The sequence below is a fragment of the Syngnathus typhle genome, linkage group LG19 (assembly GCF_033458585.1).
Source record: "Syngnathus typhle isolate RoL2023-S1 ecotype Sweden linkage group LG19, RoL_Styp_1.0, whole genome shotgun sequence".
NCBI lineage: Eukaryota > Metazoa > Chordata > Actinopteri > Syngnathiformes > Syngnathidae > Syngnathus > Syngnathus typhle.
Genome location: NC_083756.1, coordinates 2,383,171 through 2,406,153, shown reverse-complemented (window position 1 = coordinate 2,406,153; position 22,983 = coordinate 2,383,171). Strand labels below are relative to the sequence as shown.

At 46.2% G+C, this 22,983-nt stretch overlaps 1 protein-coding gene and 1 long non-coding RNA gene across 10 annotated transcripts; one reads left to right on the top strand and one right to left on the bottom strand.

Moving 5' to 3' along the window:
- Positions 1 to 3,575: 3,575 nt before the first annotated feature.
- slc4a2b (solute carrier family 4 member 2b) lies at positions 3,576 to 22,233 on the bottom strand. Of its 9 annotated transcripts, XM_061265883.1 has the most exons (26): positions 22,165 to 22,209; positions 18,595 to 18,654; positions 17,892 to 17,980; positions 15,740 to 15,886; positions 13,509 to 13,668; positions 13,182 to 13,402; positions 12,870 to 12,973; positions 12,083 to 12,291; positions 10,705 to 10,841; positions 10,273 to 10,365; positions 9,530 to 9,710; positions 9,311 to 9,446; positions 8,962 to 9,166; positions 8,660 to 8,765; positions 8,400 to 8,584; positions 8,117 to 8,327; positions 7,833 to 8,042; positions 7,611 to 7,759; positions 7,340 to 7,534; positions 6,667 to 6,936; positions 6,509 to 6,598; positions 6,272 to 6,438; positions 5,878 to 6,131; positions 5,621 to 5,790; positions 5,377 to 5,550; positions 3,576 to 5,293 (listed from the first exon to the last, which is right to left on the bottom strand). In XM_061265883.1, the coding sequence occupies exons 4-26, from the start codon at positions 15,776 to 15,778 to the stop codon at positions 5,213 to 5,215; spliced, it is 3,747 nt and encodes a 1,248-aa protein (XP_061121867.1). In that variant the 5' UTR covers positions 15,779 to 15,886; positions 17,892 to 17,980; positions 18,595 to 18,654; positions 22,165 to 22,209; the 3' UTR covers positions 3,576 to 5,212. The 9 variants fall into 9 exon arrangements, with proteins under 9 accessions (XP_061121867.1, XP_061121862.1, XP_061121864.1 ...); XM_061265878.1 differs by lacking the exon at positions 17,892 to 17,980 and having other exon boundaries at positions 22,165 to 22,233; XM_061265880.1 differs by lacking the exons at positions 17,892 to 17,980; positions 22,165 to 22,209 and adding an exon at positions 19,850 to 20,080.
- On the top strand, positions 15,012 to 18,756 carry LOC133143744 (uncharacterized). The gene is made up of 3 exons (XR_009710475.1): positions 15,012 to 15,150; positions 15,226 to 15,297; positions 18,614 to 18,756. It is a non-coding gene; the product is annotated as an uncharacterized LOC133143744 (long non-coding RNA).
- Positions 22,234 to 22,983: the final 750 nt, after the last annotated feature.

Below are 22,983 nucleotides of genomic sequence, written 5' to 3'. Positions count from 1 at the left end.
GCGATGACATTTTGAAATTAAAACGATGAATGATATATTTCATATTACTGATATTATAAGGGACTCACTCTGTCGTTCCTGAAGGGACATATCTGGGTACTGGAAGTGGATCCTTTGGCACAACGGGTGGGCTTCAGTTGAAAGCGGTGGTAGTAGTATTTCACATCAAAGCCACACTGCAAATGAGATTCACCATTTGGTTTGAAGTTAATTGACTATAATGTCAAGAAACACAACTTGAAGTTGATATTGGAATGAACAAGGGTCCCTGAATGCACCGCAGCTCAGTCGTTGCTCTAGTTTTCATGTTGATCTCATGTGCACTTAAGAATTAAAGTCATGAAACAAACTGTCAGACTTTCTAAATGTTTTCGTGTTGCGTTCAGGGTACCCTTGTACATTCCAACATCCAGCTTTGCTTTTTAAAGTATCTCATAGAGACTTGCAACTGGCTGTTAAACTGGTCATTTACAAACCAAGTGACACCAGAATGAAAAAATAGGATACACAAAAACCCTTCTTGAGCCTCGAGAACATTTTTTTCTTTTCTTCTTTTAGTTTGAACAAGGATGTCTTCCAGAGTGAGGCCCCCGAATGTTACCTCGGCATCCGACTTTTCCAGACTCCTCAGGAAGCGAAAATGGTGATGCACGCCCGCGTGAGAGTTCAGATGCATCAAGGCCAGGTCCACGCCTTTCTTGTAGTCCGCCGGGAGCAGGTTGTAAGCGTCTTGGGCTTGGGCCGACCCCCACACGGCTCCCCCAACGCAGGCCAGCAGCAACAAAACCACCGCCATCTTAATGGAGAGCGCAACTGAGTACACTGTGGGGTGAACAACCTTTTGTGTCTGTCTGCTGGGTCATAATAAGCCCTGGACTCGACAGAGCGGCTCCCATGCCAACATTTCTTTCCCTCCCTCTTCCTGGAAACCCACCACCCCCATTTTCCCCCAGGGGGGCTCGGAGCAAGTTTTGACAAAAACAAGCTCAGAAAACATGCAGCTGCAAGACAAACGCTTCGGGTATGACACACTTGGATTACTAATCTGAGTCCAGCATGTATGATAAAGATGCTTCCAAACTATTTAGAGGGCGTGAACCATTCATGGTCCATTATACAAAACATTTGTGTCGTTGAATCAAAGGGGCCAACAACCCTCTATGTCTGTCTGTTAGCTCGATCACAACAAATCCTTTTATGGCTTTCGACAAAGTACTGTATCGATTTGATCTTGGTTCAAAGGTATTGAATACAAGGTCTTGGTGAGCGCTTTCCAGATTTATGGAGGTATATGGAAATATACGGTATGAGTAAACTAACCTAATTTCCTCAAAGTACTGTTATCGTTTTCCAATTTGTGACAACGTATTGGAAGTGTGTTTGAATAACATATGTGTTAGATGGATGATATAAAAACACTCACATGCATATATACTTTATCATCTGCAAAGAACAACTGTTACTGTTGAGAAGCAGCATTATGTCCCTTGAGTAGAAGCAAAATATTACAAAATGATTTCGTTCTTTCCGTTTTTATAATGTAAAATATGGACTGGTATTTTTCTTCATTGGAAAAAAGAGACACAGGCTGGCGCTTCTTTTTTTTTCTTCAAAATAATCAACTACAACATGTCACATGTAATGATTGTCATCGGTGCTTCAGAGGCAACAAATGGCACAAATCCTGTTTCACAACGTGGATTTGATGACCCACCGGGGCGCCGGCTTATAATTAGAGGCTGTTTGATGCTTTCGCTCTGGGTTGGATCAGCTCCTGACACCACTCACCGGGCACAGATCAAAACACGATTTAGTTTTTTTCCCTTTTTTTTTTTTTTTCTTTGGTTCACGTCTCATTTCTCGTAGCCATTGCTCATTGACCCCTTGTGTGGAGTCCCGTGGTATTACTTTGTTCCGGTGGAGGCCAGAAGGTTAGTGGCTCCGTTGCTGTATGCCAACCTATTGCAATGCTCCATTCGATTAACTCGCATCTCCTGATGCACAAAGAAAAAAACAAGAAACTGTTAAGTAAGTGCAACTGGCAGTGAGTAATCCACTAGGTAACCCACCGGTGTGACGGAAGGCTTATGGAGACAATTGAGGTAAGGTTTGGGCTCCGGCTCGATGTCTCCCCGGAAGGTTTTGTAGCAAATGGCGCAGTCGATCATGGGCTGCAAACCCAGCCCCCCCCCAAAAAACAGGTAAGAACAAGTGACCTAGATTGACAGGTTACACATTTTTGTTTTGGTGTTTCGCTCACAACGTCGTTCCTGAAACTGCAACCCGTCGGATCCGTGGTTCCTTTGGGGCATCTGGTGGCCTTCAGGTAGAAGTGGTGGTAGATGAAGACCACGTCAAAACCGGCCTGAATGGAAGAATGCAATGAAAAGAAATGTGTGTTGGGGTGGTGCAAATACAGTAGATACTGTATTTGTTCATTAAAAAAAAAAAAGTAAAGTAAATAAAGCATATAAAGTGCATTGTGTTTCAACCCTAAACGGAGTTTGATTCTTCTATCTATATGGTTAAAAAAAGACTATGGTAGGCTGTTGACGTCGTCATTAGCGCCCCCTGGAAGACGACAAGCAGTATTACAAGTTAGTTGAGTTGTAGTTTGACTACTAAATGATTTGACGCTAACCCATGATGGAATTGATGGATTCGTTTTTGATATTTTGACAGTAAATAGAGCACAACGTGTTTTCAACGCTTTAAAAAGGCTTTCGATTCTTCTCTACACTCGCTAGCGACCAAACAGCCGAGGTGGTAGAAAGTGGTATTAAAAAGTCAAAAAAAAGTTAAAGTCCAAATGATCGTCACACACACATCTGGGTGTGGTGAAGTTTGTCCTCTGCATTTAACGCATCCCGTGTGATTTAGATCCATCCCCTGGGGGAGAGGGGAGCAGCTCGGGAATCATTTGGTGATCTAACCCCCCAATTCTAACCCTTAATGCTGAGTGCCAAGCAGGGAGGTAAAGGGTTCCATTTTTATAGTCTTTGGTATGAACCGGCCGGGGCTTGACCCCACAACCTTCCAGTCTCAGGGCGGACACTCTACCACTAGGCCACTGAGCTCGTTTTATCATAAGATCGATAGAGTACCTCCACGTCGGACTTTAAGACGCTCCTGAAAAAGAGAAAGTGGTTCTGGATGCTGGCGTGTTCGTTGAGCTTCTCCAGTGACAAGTTAACACCTTTTTTGAAAGTCTCTTCAAGTTTTCCGTAAGCTTCTTGTGCCTCTGTGCAGGTGCACAATAAACTTCCTCCAACGGTGAGCAGCAGAAACAATGCGGCCATCTTCGGTCAGTCGTCCCTGTTTGTTTGTGTTGTGGTGATTGGTCCAACCTCCTCCTCCTCCATCTCCTCCCCTTTCTCTGTGACGGGAACAACCTGCCCTTTTCCCCGCCCCCTTAAAACTAAACTAACACCCCAAAAGTCTGAAATTCTAAAACTGGAACTCTCCACAAAGTGGTGCACGATAGACAGACCCCATCACTGACACTGTGTTGATTGCCAGGCAGACAAATCCCATTTCTGACAACATGGGCAGAAAGATGAGGAAGACATGAGGAATAAATAGAAAATAACGTTTATTTGCCATCAATAGTAAAGCGTCAAATGTACGAGAGCTTCAGTAGTGGCATCTGTGTTCTATTATCATCATCAAAAACATACACAGAATACACTCACACCATTCACAAGCACCACAAGCAAACATTAAAACTACGCGTGTGTGTTTGAATTTAGCCCGAATAAGAACAAGCAGTAAAGCTTATAATGCAACAGCTAAATATTTATCTCTTTTAATTCACCACTTCATGGTCCTGCAGGCACTTTTTGGGTGATGTCACACAACAGCAACCAAGAACCTTCAATTGTCTACAATTGTTACGAAGAAAGGGTGGAATGTTAGTTATGTTGGATGGACTGTTTGGCACTACTAAATATTCCTGGGTAAAAAACTGTGACAGCTAGTATCTTCAACTTTTACTATCCCCAACAATTCCACTCTGTGCTTGAACGTAAAAGTATTTGATTAGGGACAAAAAAATGATGTAGCGGCATTCAAAAAAATTAAATGTTTGTTTTTGTCTTCCTCTGGTGCCCTATAAAGCTAACTACCATACAAGTAGTAAAGTAGCAATCAACATAAACTAGTTAACTTGGTGAGGTAACTAATGAGGATTAGGTTAGTCAGACAGCTCTCTAGTTTGACTAGTTATCTGACAACTTAAGAGGCAACTCCTTAGCCAGATTGTCTGTTTCCTTGCAAATTAGATCCCCAAGCTAGCTGGTTCTACGATAATAAATAGAGTTCAAGTAGTCAAGCTTGCCGGTCTACGATAGTTTAAGAGTAGTAGCTCGTTTGTTCGCTTGTCAAGCTCGCGCTTTTGATATAACAATAGCTTACATCTGGTCAGTTGTAGCTCGGTAGTCAGCTTGTCAAGCAAGTTACGCTACGATAAGCCTGTTAGCTTTTCGTTATAGTGGTAATTCAGTGTTCCTTACCGCTAAGTGAAATGTACAGTGTATGTCACATGCAATGAGTTTTAGTACATTTAGGAAAAAATACAGACAGAAAATAACCATTTCTGGTCACTGCTACTTAGCGCAGGTAAAGGTCAAGTGACCCTCAATTGTTGCATTTGAGAGCATTGCAAAATGTGGAAAAGCGCAACAAATAACTCCCAGGTTGCCACTGACTACGACAAATAATAATGTTAGGTGATTTGATGATTAAAAACAATCACACTGCGTTACAGTTCTTTGATTTGTTGTCTTTGTTTGAAAAACAAAAAGTGCTACTAACATTGAGTAAAGTGAAAAGCGAGGCGTCCAGGTGTCCTCCAAGAACATACTTAAGTAGTTCCTACTTATAAGGCACTTGTAAGTAAGGCAGCGAGTAAGTCGGTGTGCAAACACAGTGGAAACTTTCCCCTGCGTTTGTCACATATTCAATGTGAATCAGAGCAAACCTTTCAGGGTTAAAACAAATCATGTTGCGTGTCCATCGAGCGTAAATAAGTCATGATTTTGGAATCCCCTGAAATACAGTCTAATAATAATAATTTTCAAATAAAAAGTAAACTACTTGTTGACATGACACACGGGCAGCAGGTGAGGACGAAGCCGGGGGCGCCAAGGTTGGCCTCCCAGCGCGTGGTCTCCCAGCGGGTGGCGCTACGAGTGTCTGGGGCAAAGGCAGCAGTTCACACGGGCATATGCATCTCGGAGTACTCGTCGTGGCACTCGCGTTCGTCGAACGTGGGCTCGGCGTCGTCGGCGTCCAGCTGGAAACACAATTGCGGTTTGGCGAAATGTCGAGTAGAGCAAAATAAGACAATATTTCAAAGTGTGTGTTGGGGCTACGTACGCTGAGCATCTCGCGGGAGGTGAAGATGCGCGGCAGCAGAAACATTTTGACAGGCACGGTGAGGATGAGCACAAAGGGGAAGGCCAGCGACGCCTGCGTGGACATGACGGCCCACAGCACACCCAGGCACACCATCTGGATGCAGGTGAACAGATGCATGCGCAGCGTTCGAACCTGGAGCAGAAGACAACTTTAGTTCCTCCCAAAGATTTACATATGCGTGTTGCTCGAATGCGGTTCCCACCTTGCGGACGTAGCTGTGGTCAGGGTGGTACTTTGGCGGCATGAGCAGCAGCATCATACGCTCGCTTAGCTGGATGCCGTTGAGCGACATCACGCCCATGTAGAGGAAAATCCCGAAGAGCACAGCCAGGGGGATCTTGCGCAGGAGGTCCCCGATCACGATGGACATGCCTGCGGCGAGACGGGACCGGATACCCGTTAAGACGCTTGAGCGGGAGAGCCGGTCCGCCTATCGGGTTTGGTTTGATCGACACCCACCGACCATGACGGACACCAGGAGCCCCGTGACGCGCTGCTCCTTAACCTCCTTGATGCGAGGCTTGTCACCCGGGGCCACGGCCTTGCTCATGACGGTGAGGGCGTTGACGTGCGTCACCGAGCGCACGGTGGCGGCCGCCATCCATGGCAGACCGAACAGCGCCGAGGCGCCACCCAACGCCACGATGAGGAGCAGGTCCAGATGGAAGCCGGAGCCTTTCACCAGCATGCGTTCCTTTTTGCTCACTATCAGTCTGTCGGGAAGAACATCAGATGCTATAATAATTTTCTGAAAATAAATATTTGGCGTTCACGTGTTTGTTTTGGTGGTGTTTACGCTTGTGTGTTATTTCGACATCTATTTAGATGCCGCCAGTTTTTTCTGTCTACTCACGTGGTGATCTGAGTCTCCATGAAGATGAGGATGAACACGAGCAGAGCGGGCAGGCTGCACGCGAACATCATCCAGATAGGGAACTCGCCGTCGCTACCCAGCGGGCTGATGACCCAGCCGCGCTTGTCGGGCTTGGTCACGGAGAAACCGCTCGGAACATTCAGTTTCTAAACACACATCCAAAACTCTGTGAGGCTCCTTCTCGAACTGACCCGCTCGGAATGACTCTTGTCTTACTTGCGTGTACGTGTCTTCTAAACTGTTGTCCACGAGCACCATGAGGAGGATGGCGATGGGCACCCCAAAATCGCCGATAAGCCTGCGTAGCTGAGGACATTTTTTTTAGTTATAATTATTGTAATATTTTTCATGTATCAAAGAACTTTGTTTCTCACCCTTCCGGGGAAGAAGGCACTGTTCTTGAACTTGCGCAAATAGAAGGCAATGAAGAACGTTCCGGCCATGAGAACGAGCGACAGCAGCGCTGTATTGGGTTCATTCGTTGGGCCGGCGGCCATCTTGGTCACCTCGGGAACGTCGGTGATGTTGGAGATGCTGAGCGGAATCGCCGTGGCGTCTTCTACAGATGCGTTCCGGCCCGCCGTGTCATTCAAAGGCAGGAGTGGGTCCAGGGGGCAGCGCCTCAGAGGGTGCTGAGTGAAAATCTGCCCAGTGACCACAGTAGCTGTTATTTTATTTACATGGACATGTAAACATAGGTATGCAATTATAGTTTTATTTTGTCCTGACCCCGATGGACATTTAATTTGTGATGACTTCAAATCTGGTGATTGTTCCTAGCATAGTTTTCACTCAATTAGCTTTGAGTTACAGAGATTAAGATGGAAAAAAAAACATAAGCCCTGGATAATAAAGCCTCCATCCAATCAACATTCGAGTCCAATACATCAGTGGAGATTTGAGCTTCACTTGTTAGAACAACACGCTCATTTCAGCCATGAGTTCTGAACGTTGGTCAGGAGCGATTAAGTCCACTTGCTTTAGCATCATGGACGCAAAGGTACCGGCAAGCCTGATTTTTTTTATTTTATATTGCTTGTTACTTACCCTGCCGAGCTTCAGGAAGGTCTCGCAGATGAAGATGAGCGAAATGAGGAAAGAGAAGATCTCCTGGGTGAAGCGCGAGACGAAGCGCACCAGGAAGCTGCCCTCGAAGGCCACCGTGACGAGCGCGATGACTACCAGCCACACGCCGATCCACACACGGCCCGTCAGGTACTCCATGTTGCTGGACTTGCAGAACTGGAACCACAAACGGGATGTTACCGATGTCGCCGAGTTGAGTGTTTTGGTCGGTGGGTGAGGATTTTGGACTTACGGAGTAAAACGCTTCTTCGAAGACCAAAAGAGGTCCAGAAAAGCCGACAACCAGCAGAGGCTGTGCTCCAAGCAAGCAGAAGACGACGCCCTGCACGGCAGTGGCCACGATGAGCTCCGACACGCCGATCAGACCCTCCGTCTTCTCGCCTGAGAACACATGCGCATATGGTTCGCGCCTGAGAACGACGGACGGCAAGTATTCGCTTGCGGCGGTGCTCACTCAGCAGGCCTCCGAAGGTGATGGCCGGAGAGAGGGCGGCGAAGTAGATGAAGATGATGGCAGCCATGCACTGGCTGTTGAGGGCGTCCTTGAAGTCGCTGGCGTATTTTGGGTAGCGCCGCCTCACGTCTCGTATGAGGCCGCCGAAAGGCCGGCCAGTGCGCTTCAAGGGGTCGTCGTCGGACTTCTTGAAAGGCGTGATGAGGGCTTCTGGTGGCGAACACAGGGAGGTTACGGGGGAGGTTACGTTGAGTTCTGGCTGGTCCTGGATTATCAAGGTCTACCTTTTTCCTCCAGACTCTTGGGTTCATCAGCCAGCAGCTTTCCCTCCTCCCGCTTGCGCATCATCTCCCGCTGGAATCGTGCAACAGAGCGCAGCAGCTCCTCGCCGCCCATCTCCGACGGCGGCAGCACAATGCTGCAGTCCAGGAAGCTGTTGATGGCATTCAGGAGGTCCTGCCGGTCATCCGCCAGGTAGGCCACCTCGTGGAATTGCTGGAGCCGCATTCAAATCAGTGAAATGATGATTCTTCTTTTAAAGGAATAAGGCCAAAAACTCCGTCGCACCTTGTCGGACATGAGCGTGGAGATCGAGCGTCCTATCTGGTGGTAGTCCATGCTGGTGGTGGCGGGCCCCAGCAGGACAAACAGAAAGCGGACGGGCACGGGAACCTCCAGCACTGACTCCAGCTCCACGGCCTCCTGCAGCCGCACGAACGCCATGGTGGGCTGCTCCAGGAAGTCCACGCTGCCTGCAACGCAGCGGCAAAGGGCTCGACACCTCGCACGATTCGACCACCCTTGCTGTTTGGAGCTTGCGGACTCACCCACAAGGACAACTGTGGCCTCGGCGTCTTCTGGAATCTTCTCCAGGAGCTTGAGTTCGTGCTTGGACTTGGAGCGATGCATGCCTGAAACCATGCTGGGCTCTCTCTGTTGTGGAGGCGGGACAATTTAAAGAAGTAGTAACAGACATGTATTCTTTCTCCTCTGTGAAGACCAGCTTGAGAGTTTTTGTTGTTTTGGGGTGCTGGCCTTGGCCACCAGGAGGCAGTATAATACAGTTATGCAGACAAAACAATTCTTGACTGTTTCTTTGGCGACATGGGCTTGATGCCAATGACTGTACCTGCACGTCGTTCTTCTCCACATCAATGTGCACGTCGCAGTCGCCCGCCGCGCACGTGTTGCTCATCAGTGGGTCGGTGACGGAGGGCTCGGGCGGGTGGGCGTGGTTTGCAGCGTGGTGGTGGGTCATGAGGCTGCCCAAGCTGCCGGCCGAAATGTTCCTGGGGAAGGGGCTGCTGCTGTGCTCTTTGTCGTCACTCGGATGGCTGCGGAGAAAACAGTTTACCAAAAGAATTTCAAAGCATCTCGGTGGGCTTTTTCCAGACAAAATGTAATCTTCGAGGAATTTGCGGGGCTCCGCCGGTGGGAGGAAATGATCTCGGCGGGAGGTTGATGCGATTGGCGCTCACCTGTGCTTGAGCAGCAGGGCCCTCAGGACGTTGGCGCGGTCCTCGGCTTTGATCTGGTCGGAAATGATCATCTTCTCCACCACCTGGTGGGCGATGCCAGGCAGGGTCTTCTGGTCCAGGTCCAGCAGGACCGCACCTGCACAAACACAAATGCAGTCCAGCGGAATAATGAGTTTTGTTGTCTGCTCGGTTTAATTTCACTTTGTTTCAACGTCTTACCGTGCGCGATGGTCTTGCGGAGTTCCAGCAGACTGCGAAAGGACAAAGAGGCCACGTGCGGCTTGCCCCAGCGGTCCGTCTCCTCCTCGACGTCCTCCTCAAACTTGATCCAGCGGGCCGTCTCCTTCCACCGCATTTCCTGGTTCTTGTCCATGGTCAGCTCGTTCAGCTCTACAAACACCTAAAAGGGGAGGAGCAACGTGGTCACTGCTGTGGAAAAACTAACGTGCTTGTGAATTTAAGTATGTGTAAAAACAGGTTCCATGCTCGGTTCTTTAAAGTAGCGCTTGTTAAACGTATAAAACATAAAAGCTTTTTACCCCCAATTAATAATACATAAAAATGAGATAAATAATAAATATAAATAAAATAATTATTTACAAAAATAATGTAAATTAATGTAAAAGTTGAATACAACCGAACTGAACTTAGTAGTTAATTTTTTCGCACTCCACACTACACGAATGACTGCTTAAAAGCATGTGAGGGACACAAACATTAGTTTGCCACTGTCATTTATGTGATGTTAAGAGAACATGGGTTCAATATTACGTTTTCCTGCTTCCTGGTCCACCTAAGTGATGGATGGCTGACCAGGTGAGTTCACAAAAGCAAGTTCCCTCAAATTGATGCAACATTCGTTAAGAGTCACTCCATGCTGGCCGGGCTGTCTGCGACGTGCTACATGCCTCTGAAATCATGCTCACACGAGGTGGGAGGGGGCGCCACCTTGCCGGCCTCACCTTCTTGTATGTGGAGGCCACCGCGCTGGCGCCCGCGTCCAGCAGGACGCCTTTGGGCCGAGATAAGGAGCGGTACAGAATCACCGGCATCGGCTGAGGGGCAGGGGAGCCGGACGGAAAAGGACAGAGGACTGAAAGGCCCACACGGGCATCGAGCTGACGGTTTTGTTTGTGTGTGTGTGAGTGTTAATAAATCATAGGAGCGCCCGGTGTCCGGTTGCCTAAGCCGGCCCTTGTTCGCTGGTGTGGAAGGAAAGAAGTCATTCATTCATTATTAATCAGCCACCCACCCATCCACAAATCCAGCCTAGAGATGGAGATGATCACGGGAAGTGTCGAGTAGGCTCCAATATTGTGTGTCAATACAAGCGGTAAAATATGAAATTAAAAGATGAAGGCAGGTTTTATTTTTTTGTCGATTAGCATTCTTACCTCGTGTGGTGTGCGGTCCTGCTTGCGGGTGCGAGAGGCGGTCTCCTTGTAGTCCTTGCCCGTGTGCACCACCTGGCCTTTGGTGCTCTTTCGAACCAGGTGTCTGCGCACGCCGGGGACATCTTCAAAACGGTGGCCTGGTGACAGATTTAAGACATTCAGATTTAATGTTCAATTTAACTGTACTGAAGAAAGAAGATTAAAAAAAAATAATTTAACATCAAGTCGTCGTGCCACTAGAGGGAACCCACACTTTTAGAATCACGGCATTAAAAGAGCAGAAAGAACCTTATGGAATCTCAAACTTACCTTTGTCTGGGTTGGTTGGTCCTATGTAACAAACCGTGATGCTTCTGATTTTGTTCTGCATTGACCGACTCATCTAAAATCCGCCCGTGATGGTGTTCACAAGCACTTTTAGGACTGAGCGGGTCCAAAGAGAGGCAGATCCATAACTTGAAGGGAGGGGGCGGGCCCTCGCCGTTCACACAGGTGAGTACACGACAAGCGTTTCCACCAATTGGGGGAAAAAGTGGTCATTACTTGACCGGCGCCTGAACCCCCCCGCTTGAAGCCATCAGAGCAGATCAGCGCACAGTAGCGTTAATTTGCTTGGGGTGGAACAAAAGGGGAGTCCTGGCCATCTAATAATTCCGATTGCTGACCAGCAGCCAGGCATAGAGCCGCTTTCCCAGAATGATTTACAGCAGATGTGCCAAACGTAATGATACTCTGGGCGCAAGGTGAACCACAAATATTTGGTTGAAAAAAAAAAGTCATTAATCCTCACCTCAAGTGTGGTGAATACTGGAGAAGACTGAGAACTCGTGCGAATTGCTAAGCTAATGCGACTTGTACAGTAAGTAGCAAAGCAAGAGTGTAAGTATTGACAAAATATTCAAAAGTATGTTATTGTACATTATTGCATATGTTGGCCAGCCTGAACTACAGATCTACTTTTTCAGTCATCAGAAAATAAATACTCATGTGCAGATATCAGAAAAATTATTCAAGTCAAGTAATAAAGTATTTGTACTTTGCCACCACTAATTTATGATGGTGGTGATAGTGGGGGGGAGTGTCACCACAGTGAAGCTTGTGTCACTAAGCCCCATAATGACCACACATACCCACCGCCCGGCCGGAGTGACTTTGTCCGACTTTTTTCCACTAATTAATCGGGGCGGTGAACCCCGTGTCGGCCCGTCTTTGGCAATTAACCAGTGTGCGGGCTCGGGCTGCCATCCAGAGGCCTCAGCTGACAGCGGGAGGGGCTTATTTCATAACAAGAGGGAGGGGAGGGAGCCGCGCGGCACCGTACGGTCCAATAAGACATCCCGCTGATAGCAAAAACGTCAACAACCCGCTCCACACTCACTCTTGATGCCGTCCAGATCGGCGGAGACGAGCGTCTGGGCCTCAATCTCATCGGTGGGGATGCGCTGGTACTTGGCCTGCTCGGCGCCTGTCATGTTGCCGGTTCGCCTACGATCCTGTAGGTCGTAGCTGCGGCCTGTCGAGGACAAGCGGGCCAGCGGCGGATGGTCTGAGTGCGGCAGAACGGGGACGTCTGACGACCCGGGTTTGCTGAAAGGCAAAAAAAAAAAAAGTAGTTTAATATTTTCAAATATTTGTACATTAGTTATATTATAATATATATTAATATAATATATACTATATATTATAATATCATATTTATTCTTTTACAGATTACTGTACATACTGTCTTAATTTTTTGATGTCATTTCCCTCACTTCCAAAAGAGGAGATATAGTCCCAAACTGTATGCGATAAAAGAAGCAAACCTTTCCAATGACAGCCTACGCGATCAAGGTTATGAATTCAAATGAGTGTTAATGAACTCACCGTCCAACGAGTCAAACCTTCTATCGGATATATTTCTAAAAAAAAAAAAAGCTTTTGCAGCTACTTTCCGCTTTGCTCGGGCCACAGACTTGATAAAGTGACGCGGCGAGGTATAAATGCCATGCGCGGAGCCCAGCCTCTGCGGAGGCGGGTCGCGTCGTCTATAGCGACAGCTGATATACGGGATTACTGGGGTGCATCGCGTCAACGCACACAGCGGGACCGCTGGATGCCGGAGACTTGGCAACGTACAAAAAACAAGATGGAAAGAAATAAAAAAGGGAAAATGCCGCACTCACTCGGTGGACGTGCCGTCGTCAGCATCGGCTCCCGCGGCCGAGTGCGGGACCACGTCCAGGTCCCGGGCGGGGACACCCACTTGATCGTCATCGGACAAGAAAAACTGAAGGACACAAGCAAAACATTGCGTAAAAAATAAACAACAAAAAGAAAAAAAACGGACTTAAATGTTTTCTCTTTATTATTGTTATTGTTAGTTTTTTTCTTTATTATTATTATTATCATTATTATTATTACATGAATCATTTAGACTGCACTAAAATATCAATACAGGACACGATGCAAACGACAGAACAAATGTCAGATATTACCTCCGCAACGGCCACTGGCTCACAAGAGGCGGCGCCGGCCTCCTGCCCTTCCTCCTCTTCCTCCTCCTCGTCCTCGCCCTCATCGACGGGGCCGGTGCCAGGGGCGTGGCCGCTTTTGTGGTCCTTGTCCTTGCGCCGCTTTTTGTTGCTTTTCTTCCGGCGCCCGTCTTGGGGCAACTTGGACAGAGGGCGGTGGATGTGGTGGGAGGAGTGGCGGTGGTCTGCGGGACGCAGTTTGGGTCAGTCTAAGCAAACTTTTGCTTGTCTTTTCCGCTCAAGTTGAAATCAGCCGTTCCTAAAAGAAAGCAAGACGAGAGGGACGCTCACATTCTATGTCCTCTTCATGATAGTTGTGGTGCTGCTCATCAGGCACGGATGTGGAAGGCTTGAGGATGTGCTGGAAGCGCTCGACCCCCAACGCCTTGTTCAGGTCGCCGTCGTCGTCGTCGTCCACTTGCGGCGGCCTGCGTGAAGACGACGCCTCGGGCTGAAAGGACAAACGACGCGGCCGTGAGCATGTGGCCTTCCATGAAAGAAAACTTGGGTCAAGTAAGTTTATTAAATGGCCACTAGAGGAAGCTGTGGTGCAGACGGACACTCCCAGAGTGGAAGCATCAAATCATGTGACGGGCCCTCTCAAGAATTGTACACAGTGAGCATGTGCCGGGTTCCGTTACAGTTTGTCCACATCGCAGTGATAACGGATTGTTTTTCCGCCGCTGCTGGATGTCAAATCTTGCATGGGAAAACAACAAAAGGCTATTTTAAAGATCTTTTTTTTTTTTTTTTATTAAACTCGCACATCTGACATTTGTGCAATTCAAAGCTGATCTTTTATTTTAAGACTAGATCACCGTATCGCTTTAAAAACCTCCGCAGGAAATATAACAAAGCAACATACGATCCTCCGCAGCGGTTTATTTTCACACGGCCAATCCCCGGAGCTGGGAGAGACGCGCGAGGGATTCTCGCGGAGGTGAGACAATTTTCCAGCGCTCGCCAAGTGCCAAAACAAGCCGCGGGGAGCCGAGGGGCAAACAAAAACACGGGGAAGGTGATGTTTCGACTCTCCCGAGAAGCAGTCAGCAGAAATGACGCCATGTGATGAAAAAGCACCTGAAACTGACGCTGTGGCGACAGCAGCGTATAAAGACCATGCAAGAGATTATGGGTGCACTTCTTACAAATCCGACACCGTCAGCACTTAAAGGAGGGTGGGGGGGCACTGTCATATCCTAACGCGTGGCTGTGAATGTTGCACAGGCGTTATTAACTCATTCATTGCCACGGACGTTTGTGTCCATCACCGACGAGTGGATATAGTTTTGGAAAGTATTAGATTTGCAAACCATGGTAACCATTTTCCCATTCAAACAGTGTGCATAAGATATCGTCACATTTCCGTCCAGAGTAGCAAACCTCCACCAACAATTTCCCGTCAATCAAATTTCTGTAGTAAAAGCTATTAAAGTGTAACCCAACCATGACCTCTTTGCGGAACGAGCCACGAGGGACTGAGACTCCAACGATCTGTTTCCTTTTGGCCTGTGGAAAATCCAGCTGAAATGCCAAACTCACCTTGAATGAGTACAGATAGTCCATGGAGGCGATTGATAGGAGTGAAAACTAGAATCGCCTCGAAAAAGCGCAAAAAAAACCCAAAAGTCACTCAAGGAAGAGATCCTCTATTCGGCCAAACCACATTTGTCATTCCGGTTAGTGCCGGTCACATGACCGCGGCAGCAGCTCTTCAGGAGAAGGAGGACCATATGACTCAATGCTCGACCTTAAATATCCAACAGACAGCTCATCGGGACGCTCCTCGGCTGTCGTTGTCGGATGTAATCATTAACTCAGCTGGAGCTGAGCGAGGAGCCAATGGGGAAGCGGGAAGTGTCACAGTGCAAACAAACTTTTTTTTTCCTCGATATATCTTTGGTGAGCTTCTCAACCGCCACACTTCCTGCTCGTAAGTGTGACACACCGATCTGGGTTAATGTTTCGATATCAGCTGCTTTTATGACACTTTTTTTTTTTTTTACAGGAAATTAAACTACACTCCAGTGGCCTGTCCGGCGTCATTGAAGAAGTATTGAAATCATTTTTGTCCAGTCAGGTATTTGCTACATTTCTAACAGTCAAGACATTCTCCAAGAATGTCATCGTCTACTCACTGGAGCACTAACGCAAGAAACTATTTCCTGATAACCTTGAGCCAGGAAAGAAAAAAAAAAGATGAGCTCGGGGGGAGGTGAAGAAAATCGGGTAAAAGGTCAGACAGTAATGCTTACAGTAAAATTCCCGGGAAGCCATAATCCTAAATTACCGTTCTCTGAATACGCAAGAGACGAACGAAATGTCCCCTTTAAAAACTTGCACACTATGTTCAGTCGAGGGATCTTGCCGTCTCTGTGCGGCAGAGGAATGTCGCTAACTTTGGCCAAAGATTATTTCAAGCCTTTCAGAGAAACGGACGGAGGATTCACTTTTGGCTGACAAATTGGACACGTTTTAGTTGGGCCCGCGTGACTGGAAAAAGATATTGAGGGCCGACTTACGCTATCCGTGATCTTTTTGGGAGCAGCGTGGTTGCTCATGGCTCTGCTTGGCGGACACGCTTTGGGAAAAGCTTCTGGGGTTACGCTGTGACGTGGTTAGCCCTTCTCTTTTTCGCTGGGACTCAGGCAACTTTTGGGGAGCATAACCTGGAAACACAGACAAGAGATTCAGGAAGGGGTCTTTTTGCCATGCCATGCCTCCATCACCATAACTGAACTACGGCCAACAAAACGTCAGCGCTGAAAACTGCATTGTGGTGTGTGTGACCGTTTTTCCCATATAATCGCACGTAATTACAGTCAGTCTGCAGCCGTGCAATAAAAGCATTGCGCTACAAAATAATGCAGTCAGCAAAAAAAACATCATGAGGACTTTAGCATTTTCTGTTTGCAATAAAAGGGCAACATGTAGCTTTCTTGGACAGTACACACAGATTTGTATTTTTTTTTTTGGGATGCTCTCATTTCCAGGGCCCGAGGGCCGTCTTTGCCGCCATCCAAGGTCATCAACAATTACCGAGATAAGAGCCTGATAACGGCGTGTGCTACTGTGAAGGGAGACTTTTAATAAGCAGCGATGGCGGCGGTGCTTTCGGCTAACCTTCTTTACATTTGGCATGCGGGCTGTGTCCTTTGTCCTTTCCAACAATTATAACCGTGCGTAAAGGGTTATTTATAGGGCGGGGGGGGGGGTCTAATGTGTCGACAATTGCGAGTGTGCTGTCTGGCAGCGAATATCGAGAAGGTGATGATGAAGATTCCTTGGCACAAACATGCAGTGGGTCATATCGGTGACCTTGTTGAAAGAGATTCCGAAAATGACGGCTCACTTTGAAGACTGCGGTCTGTGAAGTATATTTGAAGTATAAAATCAAAGTAACACGATGCCTTGATTTGCATTGCTTGTTAGCATTATGCTAGCTGACTTTCCTAGGCTAATTGCATTGTTTGTTAGCATTGCGCTAGCTGACTTTCCTAGGCTAAAATCACTGCAAAAATGTCATCCACCCTATAAGCCCGCTTGCACTAATGGAGATAACGAAGTCATTCACCTCGCTATACACGCTTTATTTTCCCAGTAAACGAACACCCCTTCCAGGATGGTAGAGGCACGGGGATAAAGTTACACAAGGGTGGGATGTGGAGCCCGGACTATGGGAACCAGCAGCCCACCTACCCGCGAGAACAAGTGTAATAACACCGCTAAGACAACGATAATTGTCCTATTGAGGACGACACCTGGGCGGAGATTGTGTTTTGGCGTGGGGCACGGCTGAAACGGAACAGGAGGCGCCTTATGCAACAGCTGACTCTGCCGAAAAAGAGATGGATGAATGCTGAGTGTGCAAGAGGAAGCGAGGACAAAAAAAAAAGCAATTCCCAGTAGAGCTTCATCATGTCCTCTTAACAGAGTCCTGGCGCCTCGCACTCTTGTCTTTTTCTTTGTTGTTGTTTACACATTTTTTAATCATTCATATTGGACGGAGTTGTTCATCACACTCTTCTCTTCGGTGTGTCAAATTTGGTGCGAGAGTCCGAAGAAATTAAACCGTCAACGACTAAGAATAGAAGCGTTCCTCGTCCCCTTGTTGTGAATTATGATTGATGTGCGACTGATCTGTCTGGCGGCGGCATAAAAATACACCAAATAAATTCCTGCCGTTGATGGTCGTGCCCGCTATAGCCTTCTATCGGGGCGAGCAATATACGAGTGATACAGTAGATGCCGCTGCCACTCAAACATCTATGGTGCGGATATAAAACGTCTACACCCCCGTGTTCAAATGCCAAGTTTTTCCAAATCGTTAGACCATTAATGTGGCCCACAATCCACCGCCTTTTAACGTCCCGAATCTCATTTACCACGAGTTTGAACGTGTTGGGTTAATTCTGACCACAGCCACATCTGGAATCGTATGAGGGTGTGCGCACTTGTGCAATGCCATTACCTTCATTGGTCATTTTCACTTCTACTTAAAAAAAAAAAAAAAACATGATTGTTTGTCATAGTCATTTGACACACTTCAATGTAGGTCACAGGTAGCCTGTTTATAAATGACAATAAAAGGCCAGAATAGAAATGCATACTAATGATTATCAAAATTGATCCTTGTTGTTAAACGGCAAAGGAAACAATGATTTGAAATCTTACTGAGCTCATTGAAGATGCTCGAATTGACTGCTCGCCCTTTCCACCATGTTTGGCATTTCCACCGTACGTGCTTGCACTTACAAAACCTGCTACAATGACAAGCAGATTTTTGTTAAACCCCGCGCGTCCTTTTGCAGCCCCCTCATGATACGCACATTGTGGCCTTAATGTTTTATCAGATGATGTCAAAACACAGGCAAGAAAGGAACGCCGACAAGGACAGCATGGAAGTGTTATTGAAAATCCCCAAAACAAAACATATTCTTACTAACACTTGTTTATTTATTTGTTCTACATACATGTTAACAAAGCTTGTAGAGCGCATAACAAAGGGAATAAATAATAAAGCGTTTCGTAAGATCAAGTCTTTGAAGAAATAATTGAATATTTGAATGCTTTGTTATTGTACCGTTGCACCCAACTCGGATGACTTGAAGCAACAATCAATTCAAAGGAACACTCAAATTTCCCTAAAACTTGGAGCTGTGAATTTCCTTCCTTCTTTTCTTTTTGACTTTTTCCTGTTGACATTATTATGCTCCTGTTTTTGTTTTGTACTATTAAGTGACATTAACCATTTGCTAAAGACTCATATAGTAAAAACAATGTTATTCCGATTTAAAAAAATGACCACGCAAAATATTCAACACACTCAAATTGGTGCATGTTAAAAAGACAATCAACAAAAGGTAAAGCTCCGTACCTTGCTTTGTTTACTGCAGAGAAGCCGCCGCAGACATGGTAGGAAGTGCAACCGTGAACTCTGCAGGCAGGTGGAGGGAGAGACGCAGAGTGCAGCAAAACGGCAAACATACACAAGAGAGAGAAGACAAATAAGTTAGATGTGAAGCGAGCGTCCAACCACTCGGCCCGACGTGCACCCACTGATAGCGGCCGCCTCGCTCAGCGGGATTAAGTTTCCTCCTGGAGCCTGCTGACAAGTAGCCATGTGACTGCAGGTCCTATCCGACACTGAGTCACGCACGCACACCCATACCTCTGCCTTAAAAGTGGTCAGTCAGTCATCCCGATGATTAATAAGTGCAATTTTAGCATGTCTTGAAATCGCAAAAAAAGGTTTACATATGGCTCACTGAACTTCACAAATGTATCATTTTTACACAATATAATGTATAATGTGTAATTTGTAAAACAATGTTACATGTCGTCTCAATTTATTTTGAAAGTCATTTGTTGATCATTAATATGTTCATTAATTGACGATCTTGCCCAAAATATCTGCCAGATATCATATGCAGTTCACGATATAACACATGAAGAGGATAAATAATATATGCCACCAAGCATCCATTTTGTCACGTTGCAGCAAAACAACAAAATCATTACACAAAGAATCCCACCTAAAAGTCACAAAAGCAACTGGATTAATTGTGTTCGGGAACAAAGAAGGTCCTGTGATCCAAACAAGTCGCTACGACCCCTTTGCAAAAATAATCAAGGCGCGCATTCCACATGGGCTTATTTAAGCCTCTGGGCCGACAAAATATCCAAACCCCGGAGAAGACAGAATTGTTTGTCCCCAGGGTCCGGGGCTCGCTGACGAATCACATCAGCGTCCTGCGCGAAACGGGGAAAAATGACAGACGGCTAAATATGTGGCTTGGTGTTTTCCTCCATCCCAACGAGTTGCTAAAAATAGCCTCCAGGGCCGAAACAAAACTATGTAAAAGAGGTGTGTGACCCAACGGAGGCGCCGAGGATGAACAACATTGCTTTAACCCTGGCACGCCGTTAAACACTTTTCTATTAACTATAGAATAAACGTCCACAAGATGGCGCTGTTTTACGGTCTCTCTTACACTTTTTATGTCAGTGATTCAAATGCAAAAAATATGAACGCTGCCTAGCAACAAGTGACAATCAGGAATACGATTCAGAGCAATTCTAGTTGATGCCAGTTGCCTAAAACTAGGACTGTTGTTTTTCTGGTGACTCACCTACCCGCGTGGTTACTTTTCCGTAAGGAAGAGACGAAAATTTCCCCCAACGGCTCGTCTTTTCCACCAGTCTGCGATGGCCGCCACCCGACAGCTGCCCGGCCCGCGAATTTCTGAAGGGATTTAGTGCCGCTCGTGCGCGATGATAGCGTGGAGTGTTTTTGCCCTAAATAGCCGCGCGGGACTTTAGCCTTTCCGCCAGTACGGTCGTGTGCGCTAACACGATTGAGGATTCGGGTCGGTCCGACACATCAGCACAGAGGGGTCCGCAAACAGCTGCATCGCCGTGAGCCTCATAGGACTGAGACGGCACCTGTCCGAGGGCGCGCAGGGATTTAAGGGGCGACCGAGAGCTGGCCGCTTACGTAACAGCCAATATAAATGCTAACTTATTGTTCTCCAGAGGAAAAAGCAATAAACTTTCAATCGTTTTTAAACCCGAGATTACGACTAGGGGGTATTGTTTTGGACAAGTGAAATGGAAAGTTCCGAGTAGCGGACTGGAACAGTTAGCGCATTTTGACCGCAAGAACATTAACCCATTACCAATAATTTCAAAATGAGTTTAGTTTCAAATATGACAAAAAAAAAACGGTCGAGTTGCAGAATCTTTAGCATCGCTTAATAAAAAAACTATTCTTCTTGTGTGGTTCTTCAACTTTTTAAGTCATTGATCATTTGAATCAAGACTGCCTAACATGCTCTCCAGACCCGTTTAGATAATTGCTTTGAACTCAAAGTCAACAATAAGACCTTTTGTGCGCTCGGGCAGCAGCCACAAAACTTGGATGGAAAGCTGCTCAGGTTGCACGGGGCCGAGTTCTCACAGAGCGCCGCCAGACGAGCGGTAATAAATGCATTTGTGCTTGTGAGAAAGCACAAGCTAACGGGCTCCCGCTAGGCTAAAGGACGACAATCTCATCCCACGGTGAAATTAAGAAGGAGAATCTGGTACCGAAGTGCTTAGGGGTCCAGATGTGGCAGGTTGAACAATGATTTACCCGGCAATCTTCACACATGTAAACGGGCCTCAATCGGAGTTGATTTTCTAGAAGGCTTTACACACCAAATCCTGTCGGCTGAGGGGGAGGTAAAACAAACACAGCTTTTGCATTATCAAACATTTTTCACCCTTCTCTCCCCTCTCATCTATTTTCTGCATGGTCAAGCCATTTCCAGCAGGAATGCGGAGACGTTCACTACGCTTGTGACAAATCCCTTCCCGCATATTCAACAGGCGAGAGAAAACAAATCATCACCAAGATAGGACGATGTCTTCGAGATTGTCCGGCAATAGAAAATATGGAATTTGGCGTTCTTAAAAGTAAAATTGATTTATTCTACTTTGACTTCATCTTCTACTAGATAGTTAACTTACAAACAGATGAGTCAGCAAGACACATCCTTCCTCACCCTGACATCCCGATAGTAGTCATGTGACGTCATCCTGTTGTCAAAATAGGTTGCAACAACCACTCTGTTGGGTCGCATTGATTTTTAAAAAAATATTCTTTCCCTTTTCGTGGCTTCTTTGCTACCTATTGACTTTTTTTCTACTAAAATTAAGCAACCGACCTGTCATGTACCTGAAGTGCTACAGTTTGATATACTGTATGCAGGACTTTGCTCACGTTTTCAGGGACAAAGGTTAATTTTGCTTGGTAGCAGCGCACTTTTGTTGTTACATATAATGCCCAAAGGTAACTTATTTTCGTCAATTTAATTTTTGAACATTTAAAAATGTGACCACTTTGCTCACCTTTTGAATAATGTGCTTGTACTTTACTTGTTATTAAAGAGAAATGTTTTACACAATTTATTTAAATCAAAACTAACAGGGAGTTTTAATTATTCTGCCTATCACTTTCAAAGTTAATAATACATTATGTATTACAATTAACAATAAATTGATGCTAACACAGCATTAACATTAGCAATCATATTTTGAATGGGTACCTGCTAGCTTAACAGACACTTCACTCTACTCCACCATTCGATATTCTTGTTTTTATATAAATCCACCTGTTCCCAACCACAAGAGAATTCCAAGTGGGAACACATTTCCAAGGTCTTTTGTTAATAATAAGCCGAGAAACAAAAGCGAAGTCACAACATTTGTGTGTGAGGGTGTGTGTGGCAGACAACTGTGGACCACTCGCAATGTGGTCCACTTACTAGGGGTCAATTTACTCCCCTCAGACAACTACGGATGTCCAACTCAACCGGAGCCGAAAGTCATTTTAAAACTGTCTGATGAAGCCAAAACGTCACCGAATTTGTCACTTATTTCCACGGAGATACCAGGTGATACTCACCTCAAACTCTCGCCTCTGGCTGGCTGGATGACTTGCTCTCAACCGGTGTCAGACAGCAAACTAAAATGTAAGCTATTTCCGGTCAGTTGTTGAATGAATCAAAGCTCAACATCAAATATACTTGAGTGGTTACTTTTCAAAATTATCTAAAATTTTATATCATACATACATTTTTTGTTATAAATTAACAGGGCACATACACAAACAAAACTGGGCAGTTATAGAAATATGTTTTTCCAAGTTCTGTTTATTTTGAAATTAATGTTGCCCATTCCGGTTATGCTTTGGTGGATTCGGGCAACTTATTGCCGGCGTCTCCAAGTTCCATATTTTCTGCGCATGCGTGAATGTAACTTGGTGAGTCTGACAAGAGGCTGTAGAGGGGCGGGGCACGTTCCGTTAGGATGATGATGCCACGACCTTCAATTTTAAAAATAGAAGACCTTATTAAATATCACCAAGGGATGACTGGATGCGGATTCTAGAAGGTGTTTGCTGATGAGCCATCCTTGAATAAACACGGTCTCAAGTACTGTGCTGTCAATCTGCATCGTTTTGTGGATGTTTTTCCGTTCATAATACAAGGCTAGAGTGTTGTTCATCTCAAGAACATTACTTCAAGTAACTGTAGCTGTATATAAGTGTATGTAAGGTTTGAACATGAACACCATGCCTAAATGTAGGGAATTTGCACTAAAAGGTTCAACAGAACCAAACTACTTGGGCAGTGATTCTATTGTGTACCACTAGAATGACCCCCGGGGGGGGGGGGGGGGGCACCCTGAACTGGTTGCCAGCCAGCCAATCGCAGGGCACAAA

Excerpts from the sequence above, each read along its gene's own strand:
- slc4a2b (XM_061265878.1), bottom strand. The coding sequence starts at position 15,778 with ATGAGCAACCACGCTGCTCCCAAAAAGATCACGGATAGC. Across the intron at positions 8,328-8,399 it reads CCACGCTCATGTCCGACAAG|CAATTCCACGAGGTGGCCTA; the intron begins GTGCGACGGAGT and ends ATGCGGCTCCAG. Across the intron at positions 6,439-6,508 it reads TAGAAGACACGTACACGCAA|AAACTGAATGTTCCGAGCGG; the intron begins GTAAGACAAGAG and ends ATGTGTGTTTAG.